The sequence below is a fragment of the Larimichthys crocea genome, chromosome VII (assembly GCF_000972845.2).
Source record: "Larimichthys crocea isolate SSNF chromosome VII, L_crocea_2.0, whole genome shotgun sequence".
Lineage (NCBI taxonomy): Eukaryota > Metazoa > Chordata > Actinopteri > Sciaenidae > Larimichthys > Larimichthys crocea.
This window is the reverse complement of record NC_040017.1, coordinates 4,810,891-4,833,391: the sequence shown is the minus strand read 5'-3', so window position 1 is coordinate 4,833,391 and position 22,501 is coordinate 4,810,891. Positions and strand designations below refer to the sequence as shown.

Genomic DNA, 22,501 nt, shown 5'->3' with positions numbered 1-22,501 from the left:
GTCCGGTGTGTGGACGAAGTGGATGAGCTGATTAAGTGTGAGAGGCACTGTGGTGTTCTGTTCTGTGTGTCTGTCACCCCTCCTGTGATAAGACGCAAGAAGTCTTTGTTTGAAATCAGGCACCGCTGTCACTGACGGGAGAGCTGCCAAAATCTATCCGGTGATCTGGCTGCCTGACGGCTAAAATGATTGAGATCAAGTTTTAATGTCAAACATCATCAGTATCTTGAGTTCACATTGCAGTGTCAGTGTGACCCTACCTATTTCCTGCCTCTGTGATTAATGCAGACTGGAGCGGAGGCTCTCTTTCCTCTGTCCAAACACAATCAGTTACATGGAAACACCTAATCGCCATCCTGAGCAGATACTTCTATCTGGAACTCTTAACCGCATGGTGCTGCTGACCCACATAGGTTGTGGGTCAAGCTGTCACTTTCCATGTGGCCCTGTCACACAGATAGATGGAGCTCGGTATGTTGATAGTCGGCCCCTTTGGCACAGAACAACACTGCTCGAAGTCAACAGTGCAGCGCTGATAGCTGTGCACGTTTTCTCAAGGTCAGTATCAATCCACATGTCACATTTTATCTGTTGGCCTAACAGACCCTGGAACGGGCTTTCGGGAGACGTAATGTACCCTCAGGCAGCCATGTTGGAGATCCTCAGCTCTTTGGAAACAAATAACTCCGAACAGCTGGTTGTATTTCACACTTGGCTGTCACAGTGGAATTAAATAGACAAGGCTGATTTCTGTGTTGTGTTTGACTGAAAACATTATTTCACCGCTGGTGCATCTGATGCATCAATTCTGTGTTTAGATAACGTCAGAGTGTTTGGAAGCAGAACCACAGCATCTGGTCAGCCTGTCTTCTGCTGTTAGGAGCCACTAAATGAACGGAGAGAGGACGTGACTGGACAGAGAAACAATTGGGGCCCATTCACAATCACTTGCAATCACTTGAACATGACAAAAAGTTCCTGAGGTTTTTTTTTTAACACTGTTCATTCCCCCAATATCTGGCTGCTAAATGTCTGCCTGCTGCTGGAGATGATGATGCTAGCAGTGGGACTGAACCAAAACCGTAAAGCCATGGGGTCTAAAACCAAAACAACTAGCTAAATGTAGCTAAAATGTAGTCTGAAAATAATTCACTATAAATCACATTATACATGATGTTTTCATCCATTGATATTATAATAATACTGATCAGAGTCGCTTTAAGTGTTTTTCCTGATGGATATTTGTGTTTATTACATAGTGTGGTTGACAGTTAATAGGATAATAATATGTGAAGCATGTAATTGCCTGGACTATCAAGGAACCTACCTATGTTACCATTTAGTGATTTGGCATTATTCAGTGTTTTTATAATAATGTAATAAAAACAATTACTTCCTTCTTGTAGTATTTAGTCATGCAGATAGTTTCTGTTTTAGATGATTTTGTTAAGAGATATCCGTCTCTGAGATTTCTGCCTCCAAACCAATGTGATAATAAATACATAAATAAATAAAAATAAATCAATTTTTCATTTGTGCTGGTTTTGTCATAGTTAATCCACAGACGTCATTAGGAACAAAAAAAACAAACAAAAAGCTTTTAGGGAAGATGAATTAAGAAAGAATATCTTGGCAAAACCTTTTTTTTTTTTTTACCTGTTTTAAGTCATAAATATAGAAAAAAACAATTTATAGACATTGAAAATGGATCAGCACATTTTTCTTTCTTACTTGCCTCTCAGGGCTTTCATTTCAGAGATGCGTATCTCAAACCTCCACCAATAAATCCAAACTATCTGGACGAGCAAAAAGATAAAGTGTCCAGCAAGGCAGAAACCTGAAACCACCGCTGTATCCGCTCGTGTCTAATGCACTTATAAAGAACAATATGCTGGTCTTGCAGTGAGATAGCATGCTGTGCTTACTTGAGGAAATGACTGGGAGAGTGTGTAAATGTGTGTGGTGTGTGTGTTTGGCTGAGCTCACCATATAGGAATGCTAGTGGGGTGTGTGTATTAAAACAAGGCAAGGGGAGTGTTGTCATTTCATGAAGAGAAGAAGAGAATCATTATGTCTGAAAAGGTGAGGAAGGCAGAGGCGAGCGGTTGCAGCATGTTTTGAAGTGATGCAGAGGGCCGGGGCAGTGAGGTAGAAACAGCTGGCTATCCAACAGGAGGAGGGAGACAAATTGCAGAATGTCTGGCTTTGGGGAGGGGAGCTTTCCCGGCTTAAGTACTCAGATCATCAGACGTCCATGGTGGGTCAGAGGGGGAAACATGATAGCTGAGCTGCTGAGGTTCCTGTAAACTCTCTGCTATCTTGAGGTCTCTCTTGCTGGCAGAACACACTGGTGCTTACACTTAACATGGCACAGTAGTGACACATACACGCACACAAACACTTTGGCACTGGAACCTTATGAGTATGCACACAGCTGATATCTGTTGGATTAACTCTGTATTTGATGTGCTGAGTTGTTGTCAGGATCGCCACCTTTTAATAAAATAGAGATGTCAGCAAGACAGTGTCGCCTATCAATCAAATGACCTGCTCTGAAATCTGTTTCACTCTGCCTACAAGTGATGCATCTTTTCACCTTCTTCCTGCTTCTTTATGTGCTAAATGTATATTAAAAAAAAGGTTATGTGTCAATTTTCTTACAGGCCCATCAGCAGTCTTTGGTGTTATATATCACAGGCAGGAAGTTATCTAGTTCAATGTTCTACCAGAGGTCAATATTTCTGCTTGCAGCTGCTACACGGCAAATATTTATACAATGAGTATGTGTGGAAGTATAAGTGTGCACCAGCAATGAAAACCTGTGTAAATACACGGCTGCTGTGTTGTCTATAGTAACTGATATCTGCATCAGTTTGAGAAAGCTTATGTTAATAAAGAAAATGTGCAGTCTTAAACAACCGGAACATATTTTTTAGGTTGATGGCAGTGAGGTCAGACAACAGACTACAGTTTCAAGATAATTAGTTTTTATGAAATATGAGATTGTTAGTGACAAATGACCCTGAAGACAGTCTAAGTGTTTGTTTGCTCCAATACTGTTTGAATCAATCATTAAAATGTTTCCCAGAGATGTTGGTTGGGTGGTTCACTGCTTTGGCCCATAGTGACATAATTGACTGATGTAAACTGTTACACACCCGTTGTGATGAACCCATCAGCCTTAACCATACATTGTGTGTCTGTGGTAAACAGCTTGTTAAACATTAGCATGGCTGTAGATCCTGATCCTTGTGGCCCATGCTTGTGTAGATTGATAACTGATTTAGCCACATCTGGAATTGAACTGCTGATGAAATGCTTGCTAGATATGCCACCTAAAATGTGATCAGTAGTGTTTTTCTCCCATGCTATGACAGTCCCAAAAACTACACCTGTGCCAAGGTTTTAAGTCTTGATGAAACCCTGTATCCTTGTAAATTAGGAATCAAATTTAACGACGTCATCACCTCAACCTGTCAGCTGGTGGCAGTCAGTCCTACACACAGAGTCACATTTCCCTTTACTGGCAAACACGTGTGTATTTGAGTGTTTATGCCTACAGCACAGATAAGTAGCTAAAAGTAGCAAGATGACACTAACATGGACCAAACCGAGCTGTATAAGGAACACTTTATGGACATACAGGAGGTGTTCACATTCATCTTCAACCTAATTTGTCCCTGACTTCTCCAAAGTAAATCAGACAAAGTTAAAGCTTAAAGTCTGGCTATGCTGTTAGCAGCTGTCACCCTCTCACTGCACTACATAAGAAGAGGAACAACCTATAAATGGGGGCACATGCAAAATCTCTGTCATAACAGTCTCATAATGGAATGACAGAAGCGTAAGCAGACAAAAGCTCCCTTCTTTTTCTTCAGGGAACAACAAATCCCTGACTCCCGAAAGTGCGTCATCGTACCATGAGTTGGGGAACTATAAAATGTTTGGATGAAATTAGTAAAACAGTGCAGAACATGTGGAAAAGCCCTCGGTGTATGAGGACAGACAGAGCAGGAAGACTTAGGAAGTAGACTCGTCGCACTGAATTGTTGCCATCTTTGCTAGGCATCTCAACCCTGTCCTCCCTGTCACATTGAGGTCAACAAATGTCCCATCCCCAAAGAGTCCCAGCAGACTCAGCTTCATTGTGCACATAAAGTTCTGGCAATAGGACCACTGGCTAGAAATAACACTTCACCAACAGGAAGAGATAAATCAAAACGTGTCCTAAACAGCTGTTAACTAACTTTCCATCTGGAGTAAACTGGACTTCCAAACAATGGCAGAACCTCAACATCACCACGATTTCCAACATACACTAATACAGTGTCTTTAAATGTAGTAGTTTACCTAAAATCTGACATGGGGTTGCCAATTGGTATTGGTAATGTAGGGTATGACTGTTTTGGTGTTGAGTTAGCTTCAACCTAAGTGTTCTCTCAGTGGAAGTTTTGGACAACGTGCCCTGGGAAACCTGTCTGTTTAAACAGGAGGAGGTATGAGGGCGCTTGGTGAGTGCCACGTCCTGTGTTTAGTCAGAAGACATTGTTTAGCTGTCAGAGGCATCTTCATCACTGACACTTTAATAAAGACGTTGTAGGGGTGGTGGGGGTAAGGTGTGGACGGGTGTCTCAGCTGCAGGAGGGTGAGTGTTTGATCAGGGTGGACTGTAGTCTGCAGGGAAACATACAGTGCACTCAGAGTGTAACACATTGCTTGTGGTGGCTCCAGCATGTTGCATTTGAACTTAAACAATGACTCTCAGCTTTTAAATTGAGGGTTTCAACATCCAAACCAGTGTGCCTCTTTTTATACACAGGAACTGGACTTGTTCAAAGAATAGTTGTTGGTTCCAGGAATTACAGTTATTCGCTTACTTGCCTATGACACCACAATCTACACTAAATAAAGTGTCGTTTTTTTTATTTATTTAGAAGTCCTGATAGGCAGATTCAGACCCAATCCAGTGCTGTGGCGAAAATACAGGTTTTTCCATTCATTTGAATCAGGGTAGTGTGCTTGTGCTTGGTACCTGAAAAAACACAGTGACCTGCAGTAGTTCGGCCAGATTCAACTTCTGGAGAAACCCAACCCAACGTCACGCTGTGGTGTCCAATCAGACCAGTCAAACCCTCCACAATCAGTCTGAAATGTCACTGAAACTGAGCAATCCAGGTGGAGTTCATGGACTAAACTATGATACCGTACCTGTTGTGTAGCTTTGTTAGGATTAGGTCTGAATACGGCTTTAGACAGAGGCAGGCCAGTTGTTTTTCTGTTCCTAGTTTTTCTGTTAAGCTAACTGTTGGCAGGCTAGTTTAACATTCATACTATTTCTGTCCAAAAGTAAAAATAATCTGCCTATCTGCCTGCTCAGTCTTCATGCACACTGGCTTGCCTTGCTCCAGCTTAATGGCCCATGTAACCTATAGTTATGAGTCGCAAATCAATCTTCTTATCTAACTCTCAGAGCAAATAGATAAATGACTATTCTTTTAATATGGGCACTGTATTTGGTGACAGATCCTTTGCAATTTTCTCTGTACTTTGTCAATTCTTCACTTCTTGTTTGTTTTAGGATTTTTTCACCTCCAGTCTGGATTTCAGCAGGTCCAATAACACAACAGGAATGTGCACATCCTGAAAAGTGCATCTGTTCGTCAGGATCTTGTGTTTTTTTAATGATTCCACTGGTGTGACTTGGGATTAGGTAACCAAAGAGCCTCTGATACTTTTTCTTAAAGCTGTCTTTTTCTTTCCTCCCTCCATCTGAAAAGCTGTCCTCAGTCCTTCAACCTGTGTTTACATCTCTCTTTCTCTGTTAGGGTGACATTTGAGCTTCATGAGGCCTTTGGGTGGTGGAGGAATGGAACACGAGAACAATGGAGGCTGGCTGGCGACCTTCCAATGAGTGCCAGTGTGTGTCTGTGTGTGTGCAAAGATACTCACCATTAGGGTCTCTTAACTTTAGTAGTCTTTTTTAACTTGCAACACAAATGCACTGACACAAACACTGTCACACATGATTTGACAGTGAAGCCTTTGTGCTGATTCTACTGTACTCAGTATGAATTATTGCAGAGCTTGAAAGCTGCCATTCATCACTGTCAGTAAATGGACACTATAGGACTAATAAAAAGCACAGAACACGGCAACAACATGAGTGCAAAGGTAACATACAAACCAAGAAGCATGCTCTCGTATGCACAGCTGTGTTCCAGTTACAACTCTGTACTAAGATGTACAGAGTTGTCCTCAGGTATCTAAGGCGACAGTTAGTGACAGAGGACTGCTGCACTGTAATTTCCTCTCAGGAGACTATAGAGGAATCCTCTCGAAGGAAGGAAGACACAGTCAAACCACCTGTTCTTCAAATACATTCATGCAGCCTGCAATTTCTCTGCTCTAAAAATTGAAAATCGCAGGGAATACCACTTTGGGTTGAGGGTGGAAAGTATGCACAGCCTTTGAACTGAGAGGATATAAAAACCTAATTGCAGGTGAGAGCCACTGTACAAGGAAAAGTTTACAGCCGAATGCAAGTTACAGTCTTGGCTGGTGACACGACATGATTTCACATGTGCTTCTCTGCAAACAGCATCCTAAACGAGTTCACCCATGTCTTAGTGAGTCTTTTGAGATCTGTAACAATCTGTTTATGGTGAGAGACATAGACCTGTTTTTACGTCACTGGTGTGCGAGGCAATGGACGCTGATGTCAGTCGGTCGCTCTGTCTCTTTTGGTCTAAACCCTGCCTATTGTCACGTGTCACGGGTTCCCAGCCATATACTTATTGGCTAGGACTAACACAAAGAATGAAAACACAAAAACGAATAAAGGCTGGCAGTTCAGTCCAGAACTGAGACAGAAACTGTGGCACAGTGGCAGGAGCACAGGTCAACATCAGACACGTTCAGACACATTACAAACAGACCAAGAAGGAAACACAGGAACTAAAAAACAAGGCATGACAACACAGGTGAAACAAATCAGGGTGGAACAAAGCAAAAAGCAGTGGGAAAACAAAGGCAGGAAGTAGAAAGAGAGAGAGAGATAGGTGACAAAATAAAACAGGAATAAACTCAAAACCGTCACACCTATTCAACTGGGCCACATCAGCATTACCTGAGTGGCGCAGCAAACATAGATCTGATGTATTTCAAAATGAATGCACTATGATCATAATGGATATAGTTTATGGAAGCTAATACGTGCCATCTTGCTTCAGTTACACAGTACTGATGGACAGAATGTTTTTGGATGTAGCGTGCCGACAGTAACGTCTTTCACAAATCAGTGGTTTCTCATGTGAGTTCTGATCACGCAGAGCATCTGGCTGTTGACAGAAATAAAGAAATGCTCTAATGAAAAAGTGATAAAAACAATAAACTTTCCAAACTATGTTTTCGGAGGGATCACATGCCAACGGAGTGATTGCATCTTACAATCATAGCCATATTATCCTGCTGAATAAGAGAGAGAGGCAGACAGCAGCTTCCCTTCATGCACCCTGGATGCTGGCGAAGAAGAAAAGCCCATTCACAGTTGTCGCTTTTCAGAACTCTAAATCCGAATGCCAGTTTGCCATCTGTGGTGTAGAAACCAAAATATACGCTGCTTCTCAGATACTTTGGTGTCATGATTATCCGCTCAGGACGGCTTTGCTCAATAGCGTCCTCCGTTTTTGTGGCAAACAACATATCATTACTAGCTTAGTTTACTGAGGTCAATAGGGCATGCAATAGGTCGCCCTCTGCTGGATCACAAAGGAAACTACATCAAACGGTGTGTTATGCTAATATACTATAAATTTGTGTGACAGCCTTAATTCACAAACAAAACCATGAAAGAATGTATGTTGACCATCGTGGATGAGGTAAAATGACAAAATTAAAAAGATCCACTGTTATGTCTGTAGTAGTCCAGAGTCCATAGATAAAACTGATAACGCACAACTGTGCATATATGTCAGATTTTTTGATGACAAATTATTAAAAAGCTTTTTTTTTTAAATGATGCTGAAAATGTCCAGCCTGTCTACATTGTCTGGTTTTAATTTGGCCTAATTGAATTTGTAATTGGAAATATAACATATACAACCTGATCAGCTGCTCCGTCTCTCCCATCAGCCTCTGCTTGTCTGTTTTTGGTTAAGTCATCGTTGTAAGAATAATGGAGGAAGAACAGTTTGCTTTCAGGCTCTTCCAGGCCAAGTACCTAAGAGAAATAGGTCCTTCTAGCTGTGGGGAAGAGATCATTTTTCACTCTTGTACTCCTTGTCAGTAATGTTCCAACATATGGCAACAATAGAGAGAGACTCCTGTGTCTTCGCTGCCCGCCTCCCTTCCTCATCCTCCTCTCCTCCTCTGTTTCCCAACAGTGAGGCAGAGGAGGGCAGGATAAGGAGGGGTGAGAGGTGAGAGTACATGGATAGTCTGTATCACCCCTCCCTTCAATCTGATTTGTCTGTCCAGACAGGTGGTGTGTGTGTGTGTAAAGAGAGAAATCTAATCTGGTTTCATCTGAGCTGTCCAGCCTAGATATGATGGATGGATATGATTCCAGATGATTGATTAGCATCTCTAGGGATACAATCTGACGGTTTGGTCCCGACTGAAATATCTCAGCAGATGTTGGATGGACTTTCATGTGCAGATATTCATGATCCCCAGATGATGTCTCCTAATGATTGTGATGATGACCTGACCTTCGAGTGGCACACAATCCCTTAACTTTTCATCCGGTACCATCATCAGGTCACACTTTTAATTTGTCCAATACTTTGGTTTATAGCTAACTAATTAGCCAAATCGTCTTATAAAGTACATCAGCTGGTAATCAACAACGAGGAGGAAGGACTCACTTTTTAGCTGCTGTTCTGTTTATTTGGAGAGACTCTGCTCATGAAAAGACTCGTGACTGAGATTCACATCGGAGTTAGCAGACACCATCTGGAGCAGACATCGTGATTCTAACCATCTCCATCACACAAACTACCCAGTCTGCCCACATCATGGGTCTGTATTGTGTTTATGCTGAGGCTCTGAGGCCTGGCCTGGCTCGCAACAAAACACATAAACACACACATAAAAGATGGAGAGTCCAGATTCACACACACCAGCACAGGGTACATTAAAGGTGACGTAAACATTTTGTTTATTACATCTTCTGGTTGAATGTACTTAATATGGTGACAAGTTTACTTTAGTCTGCAGGCTTACACACTCTCTCCACATTTTTCACATGGTATATCATACTGCAAATATGTGCTCGAATAATATGTATTTTCCCTTTACAGTCTGATAAGGCCAGTATTAGTCTTTTCTATCATTTCCACATACCATGTTAGCGTTGAAGGTCCCAGCTGTGTTTATCTATAATATTAAACATTTGCTATGTGACATTTTTACATGTTACTAACTGTAGCTGCTTTAGTGCCTCCATTTCCCTGCAGGGCTCCCAATAGTTTCATCTTGTTGTGAAAACAAATATCTCTGTGCAGCAGGCTGTCCGTTCTCCTCCTACACTCCATCATGAAACCTCTGGAGAGTTTACATGTTGAATTTCATCCTTGCAGTGATTGACAGGCACATAGATTAACTCCAGGTCATGTTCCTACTTCTCTTCAGCCCAAAGTAGCACTTATATGTGGGTCACCCTCCTGTGGTGGGAGTCTTAATGTCTGACAAAACCTTAAAAACCCCCAACTCTCTCACCCGTGACCCCTGCACCGTGTCACCCAACCTCTAAAACCAATTTGCCTTCGAGTGCCTTCTGGGCATTAGTCCAAAACCCTGGCTCTGAGTTCAGCTAAATCGAATTGTGGAGTATTCCCACAGTGGATTGAGCTGACGTAGCCAAAGAGACAACCTTGAAATCTACTTCTGAAGTTGACTTCCAGTAAAGGAAGGCTTCACTGGTTCCAGAGTGCAGCGAGGGACGAGCTGTCCCACCGGCCGGTCAGTTATTAACCTGTTTGCGCAGAGATGATGACGGGAACACAGTCTATTGTCTGGAAGTCATTAAGAGAGCCAGGGGTAGCCAGGGAGTGGCTGCATACCTCTGTTAAACCCCCAGCATGTGTACACACACACACTCACACACACACTCACTTGCTTTCTCTTCAGCTGTGCCCTGTTTGCACTTTTATTTCCGTCTTCTATATCAGTCTAACCGTAGAGACGAAATGATGTGTTGAAATGATAAATTCAGGTAGTGTTACAAAATCTTGTTCATATATTTTGCATTGTAAATAGCCTGTGTGAGCATGTGTTTCTGTCTTGTCTGTATAAATAGCCACAAAGAGGGGGGTGGTCGTGGTGGCTGTGCCAGGAATCTGGCCTTAAAATGCTGCCGAGCTTGTGGGGGGTGGAAAGGGTGAGGAAGAGGCCACAGAAGCAGAGGGGAGTAAAATGGATGGATGGGTAGGTGGGTGCTGGTAGAATTTGTACGCGCAGAGATCAGAAGTTGTACGTGCCGGTATCGCTGCTGGCTCAGCCTGGACACTCTCCACACACAGCGTGTAAATGTCAGCTGTCTTTTTCATGGAGATAAACAACACTACACTCTCTGCTCTGCAGTGTAACCATCATCATCATCATCAGCTGAGCACACACAATCAAACACACACTAACACATTCAGTTATCTGTAAAAGTGAATCGGCCGGACGTGCCCGCACATAAAACACGTCTTTACATCCTTCATGTCTGCCAGTAAAAAGACAAACAAAAATCACTCAACCAGTTTGAGAACTGAAAGTACGGAGCCCCTAAAGTACGGAGCCCCTAAAGGGACATGGTGAAAGACAAAAAAAACGGAAGTGTTTCTAGTGCGCACCAGAAACTTTCTAGTGCGCACCAGAAACTTTCTCGTGAGCACCAGAAACTTTCTCGTGCGCACCAGACACTTTCTCGTGCGCACCAGAAACTTTTCTGGTGGTGCCCACTAAAAAGTTTCTGGTGCGCACGAGAAAGTTTCAAGTGCGCACGGGAAAGTTTCTGGTGAGCACGAGAAAGTTTCTGGTGCGCACGAGAAACTTTCTGGTGCGCACCAGAAACACTTCCATTTTTTTTTCTTTCACCATGTCCCTTTTTTTCTTTCACCATGTCCCTTTAGGGGCTCCGTACGAAAGGGACATGGTGAAAGAAAAAAAAATGGAAGTGTTTCTGGTGCGCACCAGAAACTTTCTCGTGCTCACCAGAAACTTTCCCGTGCGCACTTGAAACTTTCTCGTGCGCACCAGAAACTTTTTAGTGGGCACCACCAGAAAAGTTTCTGGTGCGCACGAGAAACTTTCTCGTGCGCACCAGAAACTTTTCTGGCACCAGAAACTTTTTCCCTTTAGGGGCTCCGTACTTTAGGGGCTCCGTATTTAGGGGCTCCGTAGTAGTCACTCGCCCACCTAGGGTAAAAAAAAAATCCTAAACATATGTGGAACATTTATTTCCAGCCTAACAATCAGACATCTCATGGGGCACCATATTGACACTGGCTATGTGCGTAGGCTCAGATGTAAAAACATGTGGAGGAGCTATATTGGAGAAACTACAGTGGCCAGGAAAATTGTGAAAGGCCCTATTTAGAGTCAGTGTTTGTCTGTTCAGGGCTCCTACTAAAAACATAACGGTTCAACATGGTAGATATAAAAATGGTAACATAAACATAAAAAATTCTTATTTCAGGTGATTGTACACTAACAAAAACAGTTTTGAATATTATATATAATTTCTGCCTTATTGTGTAAATCTTACACACTGAGCCTACAATGCTAAAGACGGGTGAGTGCACGGAAACGTGTGCACCAGCAGCCATTAATCACAATATAATTCAGTTTGGACCGGGGTCAGCACGTTTTATTCCAATCTATCCATCAGACTATTCTCAAACTGTGACTAAACTAAAACACTGCAGTGGTATGCTCGTTGTGTGTGTGTGTGTGTGTGTGTGTGTGTGTGTGTGTGTGTGTGTGTGTGTGCAGATAAGGAACTGATAGCATCAAGTTGTGTAATGTTAGTGGGAGATGGAGCTAATAGGTGCACAGAGAGGAATGAAGGGAACAGGGTGGAACCAGAGTACAACCTTTTTGAAATAACTGACACAGCCGTTACATCGTTGACTGATCACTTGTTGGTACCTCTGAAGGACCAACAGACCATCAAATAGCAACTTAAACAAATTGTGAACATTGTTATATTAATTACTCTTCATAGTTCAGAATAATTGCTGTAAAAATGAGACAAGGGTGGGTGCTTCTGTCTCGCAGCAGTGGTGTTGTGTGAGTCCAGACGTTTCTCAAAATTAAAACCACATTTCCCATAAATCTTACTGCTTCCTGCAAAAAACAAGTTTTGCCTTTCATTCCTTCCACCGTCATCCACCACCAACCAAAACTTCGACTCAGTTTGTACCACACTGTTGACAGGAGGAAAAGATCACAATGTGCACGGTCATGATTTATTCATGTTAAATTGCTGCTTGTAACGCCGTCAAGTGGAAACTGATGTGACATCGATGCACATCAACAACTGCCTCAAATTCAACTTTTCAATCTGAAGAAATCACACATTACATAATATGTGATGCAAGCCACTTACATGGAGCCATAAATCGAGTGCACCCAGTCTCTGTGCATTGATAGAGAGCAGTAGATAACCCTCTGACCTGACTGTCTAATCTGATCTGTTCATCTGCTGATGAGGAATGTATTGTATCTAATGCTCTGCAGGAGTCTGAGTGGTTTGGAAAGGTGTGTTCGACTTTGACAGAAAACAGACAAAGACAGATGAAGATAGATATAATAAATGTTACAGTAGTCTGATACAGTCAACCTCTGATGTGATGAAAATGGTAACTGATGAATAATACATGTGTTATCTATAAAAAAAATCTGAATGGTTCATAATAATTGATGATATTTAGTGTGTTTTTTTTCTTCCATAAGATTGAGGGACTTACCTACATTTCCAATAATGCAACTTGATTGTATAATGAAATAACACTGATGACATCACTATGACATCATCAGGGTTATTTTTGCAGGCTTCAGTGCCAAAGAAGTACTTTTAAGTCAGTAGTGCTCCTCATGATGAATAAACCAAACTTATATAAAATGAATGGAGTGCTTCTAATTCAAGGTCGCTTACTGGAGCTTTCAACCACACGATTGTTACCTGTTATCACCTCTTATCTGAACAAAGTTCTATACTCAGTTCAAGTGATGAGCCATCTCCATGACAGTCGAACAACTACACACTGATGAAGTCACTGAGGTTTGGTTGAGGACTCCGGAAAAGCGAGTAATTAGACCTGAAGGTTAAGATGTCAAAATACGCCAAAGCCAAGAGGAGGATTTTCAAGCTTGGTGTCTAAACTTGCAGCACATGGCAGTAAAAATCTGATGAGGTGAGATCAGAGTGCAGGTGAGAGATGGAGAGAAGAGAAATGAGTGAAAGAATGAGTCAGGGGGGAGGAGAAGGAGGAGGTGGAGGAGGAGAGGAGGGTCAATTCTGTAATCCTTCCACACTCAATGTATTCCCAATGAAGCACAAGAACCCACACAATGGCCCATTGATGCTTTGGCACTGTAATTGGTAACAGTGGTGTTGTCTACTGACATGTGTGTGTGTGTGTGTGTGTGTGTGTGTGTGTGTGTGTGTGTGTGTGTGTGTGTGTGTGTGTGTGTGTGTGTGTGTGTGTGTGTGTGTGAGTGGAGGGGAGTGAAGAGGAAAAACACAGGAGGAAGAGAGGAGGCTTAGGTCTTTGTCCTAATCCTAATCTTGACTAATTCCTGTTACCCAGAACCATTAGAGGATAGAAAAGAGCCACACAGCTGCCTCTTTACAAACCTCAAAAACCTTCCAGATGGAAACACACACACACACACACTTTTACACACACACAGCCACGGTTTCCATTCAAGTATTTTATCCGAATTCTACGGTGGCCCTGAGAGCTCAATGCACAACACATGCAAACAGACACAAGACAAGCAAATTAAGAAAATGTCTTCATCAACTTGAGAACATGTGCAGCATTTAGAGAGCACACAACACAACACAACACAACAAATGACAGAAACGTGCTGCAAATCCAGAAGATGGCAAAGTGTTTCCAGGGGACACTGAGCATGCTTGCTGTTGCTACAGTTTGTGACATTTGTGACTCCTGAAGTCAGATTTGGGCCATGTAGCATGTGTGGACTGTCTTCTGCTCTCGATCTGCTCTGCACATGTGCAGAAAGTGACTTCAGCCTGGAAGTCACATGACCTTACAAAGAGCCAAAAAGTGTAAGTATATGTAGCATATGTCATGTATGTATATCATGTGATTTTAATGATTTCTGAGGAGATTTAGTGTTTCAGACAGACGACCTGCATCCTGTATGATATCCACCACCTCCACTAAGGAAGGTAATGCCCATATGATTATTATGCAGGCTACATTTAAACTCAGAAAGAATTTCTTTTTGGCTCTGCGAGGTGTGTGTGGTGGTCATTTTATGCACATGTGCTTGAGATTTCATGAGTCACAACAACAAGATGTGTTCAGCGTCTAGTGCTTATTGTGTTGTGTTGTGTTGATTTGCGTGTGTTTTCTTAAGCTGCAGTGTGTTGAGCTCTCGAGGCCACCACAGAATTCTGATATAATGAATCAGAAAAGTGGAACAGAAAACAAGTTCCACTTAATATGTTTGTTCTGCATAAAAACACTAAAAGAAATCCCTTGTGTGTCAATAAACCTGATTCTGAAATCATCATGGATCTAAACATCAATTTGTATCTATTTTTCAACTCAAATCTTTCATTTGATTTCTTGTCTGAAGAGCAGAGAGAAGAACAGAGTAAAAAAAAAAGACAGACAGTCTTCATAATCCATACAGATGTGCACTGCAGGTGTGTCTTAATATGAACGAGATCATGCTGACGTGCTGCAGGTGTGTTTGTGTGTGTGTGAGCATGCAGGTGTGTGTGTCATCTTGTGACATGGTTTGGCAGCTCACGGTGAAGGCGCACAGTAACAGCTGGAGAGCAGGGTGAAAGACAAACACGCCTATACACATCTCTCTGGCACAGTCTGCTCTCAGCTGGGATTCAAGTCGTTAAGAATGCTCACAGTGTGTTGGTATAGTATGTGTGTGTGTGTGTGTGTGTGTGTGTGTGTGTGTGTGTGTGTGTGTGCGAGTGATACTCTTGCTGTATCATGTCAATCAGACCTGTTTGAACAACCATCTGGACTTAATGTACTGTATCTTCCTCCCGTCTTTCTCTGACAGACAGGTGAGGATGTGGCAGGAAGAGCGAGCTGCAATTAGGATTCAAGCAGGAGTGTGTCGTAATCTGACAATGTGCACAAAAAAAATCAAATGAAGCTGATTACCAGCAGCATAAACAGAGCGAACCTTTGTGAGCTGATATGTTATTTCAGAATATTATTTCATGTTTGACCCTGATGTGTGTGTTTCTGCAGTGGTCTTGACAGCAGGGGATCTCCCACAGCAGAGACACTCAGAAACAAAGGTGCTCTTGTGTTGTTTAGCTCTGACCACATGATTTCACAGAGATAACATTCCTCTGTTGTATCCACCGCATAGCTTGGTAATTACAGATAAAAAAGAGGAACAGCCATTTGCATAATGTGTGCATGTATGTGCATGTGTTTGAGTCTTATCTGTATCTCTGTGACTCCTCTATATACCATACAATGCATGAAGTGTGAAATGAAATAGATGCTGGTACCTAACACTGCAAACCTGAACATGATATATGGAGCCGATGCTGTCTGTGGTTATGGTCTGTATCATTTTTGGAAAATAAATTCCCAAACTGTGCCGTATCATGTTGTGGCTGCGACCTCCTGCTTGTTGCGGTCCATCAAATACACGCTTGGTATGCACACAAAGATGTGTGTGAGGATATAGGTGTGTGTGTGTAATGTGTTCCAGCTTTGTGTCAGCTGTGAGTTTACAGGCAAGACAAAATACCGAGGTTCACAGAGGAACAGCTCTGCTCCATATAAAAATGTAGAATCTCAATATTGGCCTCATAAATGTCACATTTTACCGAGCAGGACGGAGCGTCCTGGAAGTAAGTAACATCCTCTGTGGAGCTGCTCCTGCCATTCAAGTTACCCACAGTGAACAGTGAAGCAAAGCAGTTTGACATGTGATTTAGTCTTTGGTTTCACTGTTTGCTTTAGATCACTGCATACATACATAAACACTACATAAATGTCATTATTATCTACTGATGACTGGCACACGATGGAGGCAGAAGCTACTTTCAGTTTATGTAAGCTTTCATTTGCTGCCTGGTGGAATATCAGACAGATATTATGGCTGAGATGGACTTGCATATACTATTATACCTATTGGAAATTGCAGCACAGAAATAAATAGGCTGAAGGTAAATTTGCACTCTATAGCAAAAGCATGTTAGTTGCTGTCCTCCATCCATGTTTGATTTCCAGACATCGAATGACCTGGATCTTCTTCTGTGGGTCGCAGAAAGCAAGAGGTTTCCAGCCACAGCAACTGCTGATAACGTGCTGCTTTTGGAGCCAGCGCATGCAACGTGTTCAACAGAGGTCAAGGAAAAAACTAAACAAAACAGATACGCAAGTGTCCCATGCATGTTCGCCTTTGTGCAGTTGGAGGAAGATATTCCAGCCTTGAGATGGAAGCGTTTAGCTTAAATGGTCCTGTTTTTAACATACCGACCACACAGATGGACAGAGGAAAGTGTTCTTTTCAAGCAGGAATGCTTGAAAGTTCTCACAATTAATGCAGAGATTGGTTAATGAGTGTTCATTCTTGCATTGCAAGATCACACATTCCAGAGGCTGAGTTACGACAGAGAGACACACTCAAATCCATGTGTACTCAATCGCCTGAGAATAGGAATACAAAATAGAAAAACTCTTGATTGTTACAGCTCGTGTACACCCTCTCCTATTTCCAAATATTTAGACAGATAGAACAGAATTTCCTCTCTGCTCTGGACGCCATAAATCCATGATCAGGAGAAGGCCAAGAACACTGCACACTCATCATCAACTGGATAAGTAATGTAGCAACCATTGGATGGAGAGAAGCCAGGAGATTCTGATTTTGGTTTCATCAGAAACCACAGGAGGAAACAAATTCAACTATGCAACGATCAGGGAACGTACAATTATTGTGGGGGACTCCAAGATAAATTATTAGTCCAGCTCCAGAGAATCCACTTCCACGAGCAGCATCCCGAGGTGACAGTAAAACTTTATTCCTGATAATAACTCAGACACCATGGAGCACTAAAACACTGACACAGGTCATCTGGTCACACTGCAGCGGTGATGAACTATGAACATAAATCCAGTTTTGATACGCTGATGGTATCAGGAGAAGTCATCTTTCCAAGAACTGAGAAACTAGTCCTGTTTTTAGCTGGACTTGTCTATTTTCTGACTTCATTCAATTCAGTGAGGTTTAAAAAGAGTTTCACAAAAACAGTGGTTGGACTGTTTTCGTACCAGAACCATGTAATTGTTCAGGTGAAGTTAAAACGTAAAATTACCCAAAACTGGACCCACAAGGTTTGCTCAGGACAACAACGATAATGACTAACCTACATTTCACAATGCTGATTTCACATATTTGACTGCAAACCACACGACCACAATAACCTCGTCTCCCAGGAGCCAGCTCGACTCATGTTACTGTACTTCATGAATTTTTAAGCAACGCCGGTGGAGGGCTATTGTGCAACCGCAGTGACACAGCCAGTGCCTCTGTATGACACATCCGCACAGCCACAACACAACACAGCTTCAGTCAAAGTCCCATTCTGCCCTCTTTACCACACTTTCCCAACCTAGAAAATTACATTGCAATTACCGGACTTCTGCTACTGTAACAGTTCAGATAGTTAATTTAAGGACTGTTAACACTTAGAGTAATCGATGGTTAAAACCAAAACCCTCAGCAAGAGCTCAGAGCTTTGAAGCCAGCCTGACATAGTAGCCAAACCATGTAATGACAACAATGATGTCTGTCACGTGATGACAATTGCCCATAGCTATTAGCTTCCATTGTGAAAGAAGCAAAACAGTGGACACTTTTTTGAGTCAATGAAATGTTTTACTATCAGAATTAACATTTGGAAAATCTAGAACAGCTGCACAATTAAATATTTTTAATTAAAACTCTAGTGTGCTTGCTCAATGGGCTACAAGATGTGGAGTCTGAGAATTGAATGTTTTTGGTTTCATGTTCCACTGAGCAGCAGAATAGTTTGAACAGATAGTTGAAGACAGTTGAACAGTTGAAATAGTTAGCTAAATGAATGAATTGAAATAATAAAAGTAATGACGGTAACTTCAAGTGGCAGTTGTACAAATGCAAACACTGACGGTTCAATGTGGAAAATGATTGTTAACCATAGGCTGTTTTATAGAATCTTTGTGTTATATAACATGCAGTTTAAAGTCATGATGGGTGGTGTTGATTGGTAACATTCAGTACTCACATTCGTCTTGCTGGACACAGCGAATGTGGCTCGGCTGGAGAAGCGGGCGGTGGAGGGGCTGCTGCCTGACACCGGGCCTGTCATCATGGAGGATACTCTGGAGCCCACAGGAGGACTGCTGGAGCCCGAGGAGGATGAGAAGGTGACAGGTGGGGATGCAGAGCTGGACTGACTGCCGTAGCTCTGGTTTTGGCTCCCCAGGTTGCAGGACTGGATGTGGAGGTGAGCCTGGCTCTGAGTGTGGGCCTGACCCTTCCCATAGATCACCTCTTTTATCTCCTGATGGTTCTCCTGAATGTCACTAAGGTGATTCTTGTGATTGTGATTGTGGCTGTTGTTGAGCAAGGTGCTCCTGTCGCACGTCATCCCACTCAGGAGCTCCACCTGTCGGGTGAGAGCCTCCAGCTGGCTCCTGAGCTGGCGGTTCTCCTGCTGGAGCTGAGCCATGGCTCGCCCGAGAGGCCCGCTCAGGTTGGCTGTCTCCTCCAGACGACGCTCCATGCTCAGCTTAAAAGTGCTGACATCCACGTGGATCTCCCTGATGGCATCCCTGAGAGTGTTCTCATACCGGGCCAGAGCTGCACACACCGTCTCCCCCTCTGGAGAGGAAGACCGGGGGTGACACAATTCTCCCATCTCAGCCAGGGTTGGGGCTTCCATCGATATAGCTGTAGCCACTTTGGAGACAGGCCAGACAGCCTCTCAGTCTATGAGTTAACGTCTGTGAGTGAGATCCTCTGGACACTGAAGAATGTGAAGCTTTAGTCAGTGTGTGGAGGGCTTGGCTGAAGGAGGAGGGGGTCTGATGGACAAGGGTTGGGAGGTGAAAGTTTGCAGTGGGGGCAAAGGTCTGGTCTGTTTTGTCCCAGGCTTCTTCTCCTTCGATAAGCTCTGCTGTTCAGGTACAGATCTCTGTTTTTTGTCTGAAAACACAAAAGAGGCAAGACTTGACCTTTAGCTGAAGAATGCAAAACCTACAACAAAATCTAAAACTTTGCAAACCTGATTCAAAGACTGCTCTGAACTGAACAAGAGACTCTGTTTTTAAGGAGTCCAAATGACAGAAAGAAATCATATATCTTTTTAAGTCAGCTTATGTTTCATAACTGCCATAAATTGCAGCAGTGAGGTAATCTTCACTCACAGCTGCAGCGAACCTACCTCAGCTCCGCTCTCCGCTCCAGCTCAGTAGAGTTTCCTCAGCGCTCAACAGCTGTGTGTGTGAGTGTGTGCCTACGCGAGAGTGTGTGAGTGTTCTGCTCTGCCCTGCCGGCTCTCTGGTTTGTTTAAACTCTCAGGTTGATCACTCCTCTCCTCTGGCACAGAGGAGGGAGGAGAAAGGGAGGGATAAAGGAGGAGGAGGGTGGTGGTGTGAAGAAACAACATGGAAAGAGTAGTAAATGTGAGGGGAGGGGAGGGAGGGAGGCGGTCCGCGTTGCTTTTATATCCTTGTCCTGTGTAAACTATCAGGAGGACTCCTCTCCCCTTTTTATCAGACATGTTTCCTTTCTCACTGCCAGCTTTTCATTCTTCTCTCTCATCTGTTCTTTTCCCAACTTTTATATGGAAAGAAATTAAAGTAAACTCTCAGAATCAGAGAGAATTATCTGCACAACTTGTTCATTCTCACACTCATAAACTCAAACTCAGTCTTTATTAATTTATATAGCACCTTTCATGCAGACATGAAGCCCAAAGTGCTCCACATATATATATATATTATATATATATATTATATATATAGATATTCTATATATATTATATATATATTATATATATATATATATATATATATATATATAATAAAAAAAGCTTCAATAGTCACCATGGTTACTTCCTAAAATATCTTGCATTAATAAATTTAATGGTCACTTTAATAGTGAGATTTATCTGTTCATTTTATTTGACTCATTAAGGTAAGCAACCTGTTCATACTAGTACAAGTGACCTTGTACCAGTATGAACTGTATGCAGGGCTCACTGCTGTTTAACATTAACCACACAGGACATAATCATAATCTATTTAATTTATGGTCTCAATAATTAATGACTCAACCTCCACCCCGCTTGTCACACTTGTTTTGCATAGCCAATTCAAACTTTTCCATCATTATCTTTCCATCCCCTCGCCCTGCACTAATGGTGTTTTGTTTAGATAAAGGCTACGGCAGGTTGAGAGGGAAATACTGTCTGCTGAGTTTATACAAAGTAAGGTAAGCAACCTGTGGCTCTCTGCTGCATGTCATCCTCTCGCTTCACCCGTCACTAGCAAATAATAAAGAAACAAGCTGCAGTCAGCGATCATCATGTGACAAACAGCCACACCCAAAAGTCAAATCTATTACAGAAAAGTGTTACGTAATTTCCACTGTGTCTTCATATCAGTTTGATACAATGTATATACATGTATGATGTAAACAGATAAACAGACAGATAGACAAGCTGGCTGCTAAGGACTACCCTCCCCCTTATAACTCAACCCCCAACAGAGCAAACATTCGACATCAGATAGCAGATAGAAGTGTGTGTGTGTGTGTGTGTGTGTGTGTGTGTGTGTGTAACAGACAGACTCATACAAATACTTGAACATTCCACCTCCTGCTTACTGTCAACAGTGTGTGTGTGTTTGTGTTAAGGAGTATGTGAGAGACAGAGGTGCAACAGGGGGCGTTGGGAGATGAGGAGGTCAACTTGGTGACTTGGTGATTTGCTGGAAGACCCCCCCAACCACCTCCCACCTTTCAGTCTCTCTCACACACACATACTCAGCACCTCCCTCAGGGTTTTATGTGAGTCTGCTGGGGGCTGTACGAAACACAGACAGCAACAAACCACTGTAGAGGTCACGTGTGTCAGCTTCATCGGTCACCTGAGGTTTGTCTTAGGTTGTATTATGTCCACATTAATGCTGATAAATTTGAAGGCATCTTTTCCTCTGTGGACGATGTTTTCCATCCTTGGAAGTTTTTTGAAAATGTGAGAAGGCTGATGTAATATGAAGCTACACAAGTCAATATTTTTATTTATTTTTCATGGAACAAATGACTCACAGAGAATTATCACCCATACAGCTGTTTGTCTTCAACTATCTGTTTAAACCATTCCGCTGCTCAGTGGTGCATGAAGCCAGAAAAGTTTAACTTCTGGACATCTTTTGGACACAAGTCCCAGTTTACTGAGTATTTCTAGTGTCTTTAAGCTTATTGTTTTGGTTTTTACGGCACGTTTCAAGTGTGCTGGGGGTGTGTTCATGTGTGATGAAGGTTACCACTATGAAAACAATCAGAAAATAAATTCTCGATTCTGGTGCTCCATCTTTCTCATTCACTGTCTATGTCACTCAACACTGATCTCTCTCTTAAATCATTGGACACATAGAAACTGAAATAAACAAACCCACAATAGGTAGAGTATCATAGTTTTAGTATTCATATATCAATGAACTAATTAATTTTATTTTATTTTGGAGGATTTTGACTGGTCTGATCATCGGATTGACCAGCGCAACGCGACGTCAGGTTGAGTTTCTCAATTTTTGTTTTTGAAGCCCACGTGGCTGCAGCCAAAAAGCCAAAAAAAATTAGTCTGAATTGGGCCTAAGACTACAAATGAATACAGGTGGATCAGGAATTAGGTGACTATTTGCTAACATGTTTGCTATACATACTATATAAAGCGCTGTGTTTACTGCTTGATCCACAAGGAGCCAGAACATGAATACATCTGTGAGAAATCAATACTTTTTAACCTTGTTTGCAGAACAAAAACATGATTCAGTGTGTGACGTCATGATGTGGCTGTAAAATCAAATTAAGCTGATTTTGCTTGAGGCACCCAGAAAGCCCCTGCAGCCTCTGTGTGGGTCCCTGGATCTCACTGCTTCCCGTTAAGAATGAGTCAGCAGGTAATGTATGACCTGTATGCTATGAAATGAAAAACTTCACAGCTGTCGGCACAACACTAGATCTCTCTCTTTCCCTGAACTGACTCCCACAA

At 42.4% G+C, this 22,501-nt stretch overlaps 1 protein-coding gene across 1 annotated transcript in view; it reads right to left on the bottom strand.

Moving 5' to 3' along the window:
• Positions 1 to 19,832, bottom strand: part of smtnl (smoothelin, like) — a 28,783-nt gene extending 8,951 nt beyond the window's left edge. Inside the window, exons 1-2 of the mRNA XM_010733254.3 lie at positions 19,667 to 19,832; positions 18,506 to 19,428 (exon numbers count right to left, since the gene is read on the bottom strand). Of these exons, the coding sequence (XP_010731556.2) occupies positions 18,506 to 19,165 (660 nt within the window). The 5' untranslated portion in view covers positions 19,166 to 19,428; positions 19,667 to 19,832. The remainder of the gene's footprint in view (positions 1 to 18,505; positions 19,429 to 19,666) is intronic.
• Between the last annotated feature and the right edge of the window lie 2,669 nt (positions 19,833 to 22,501).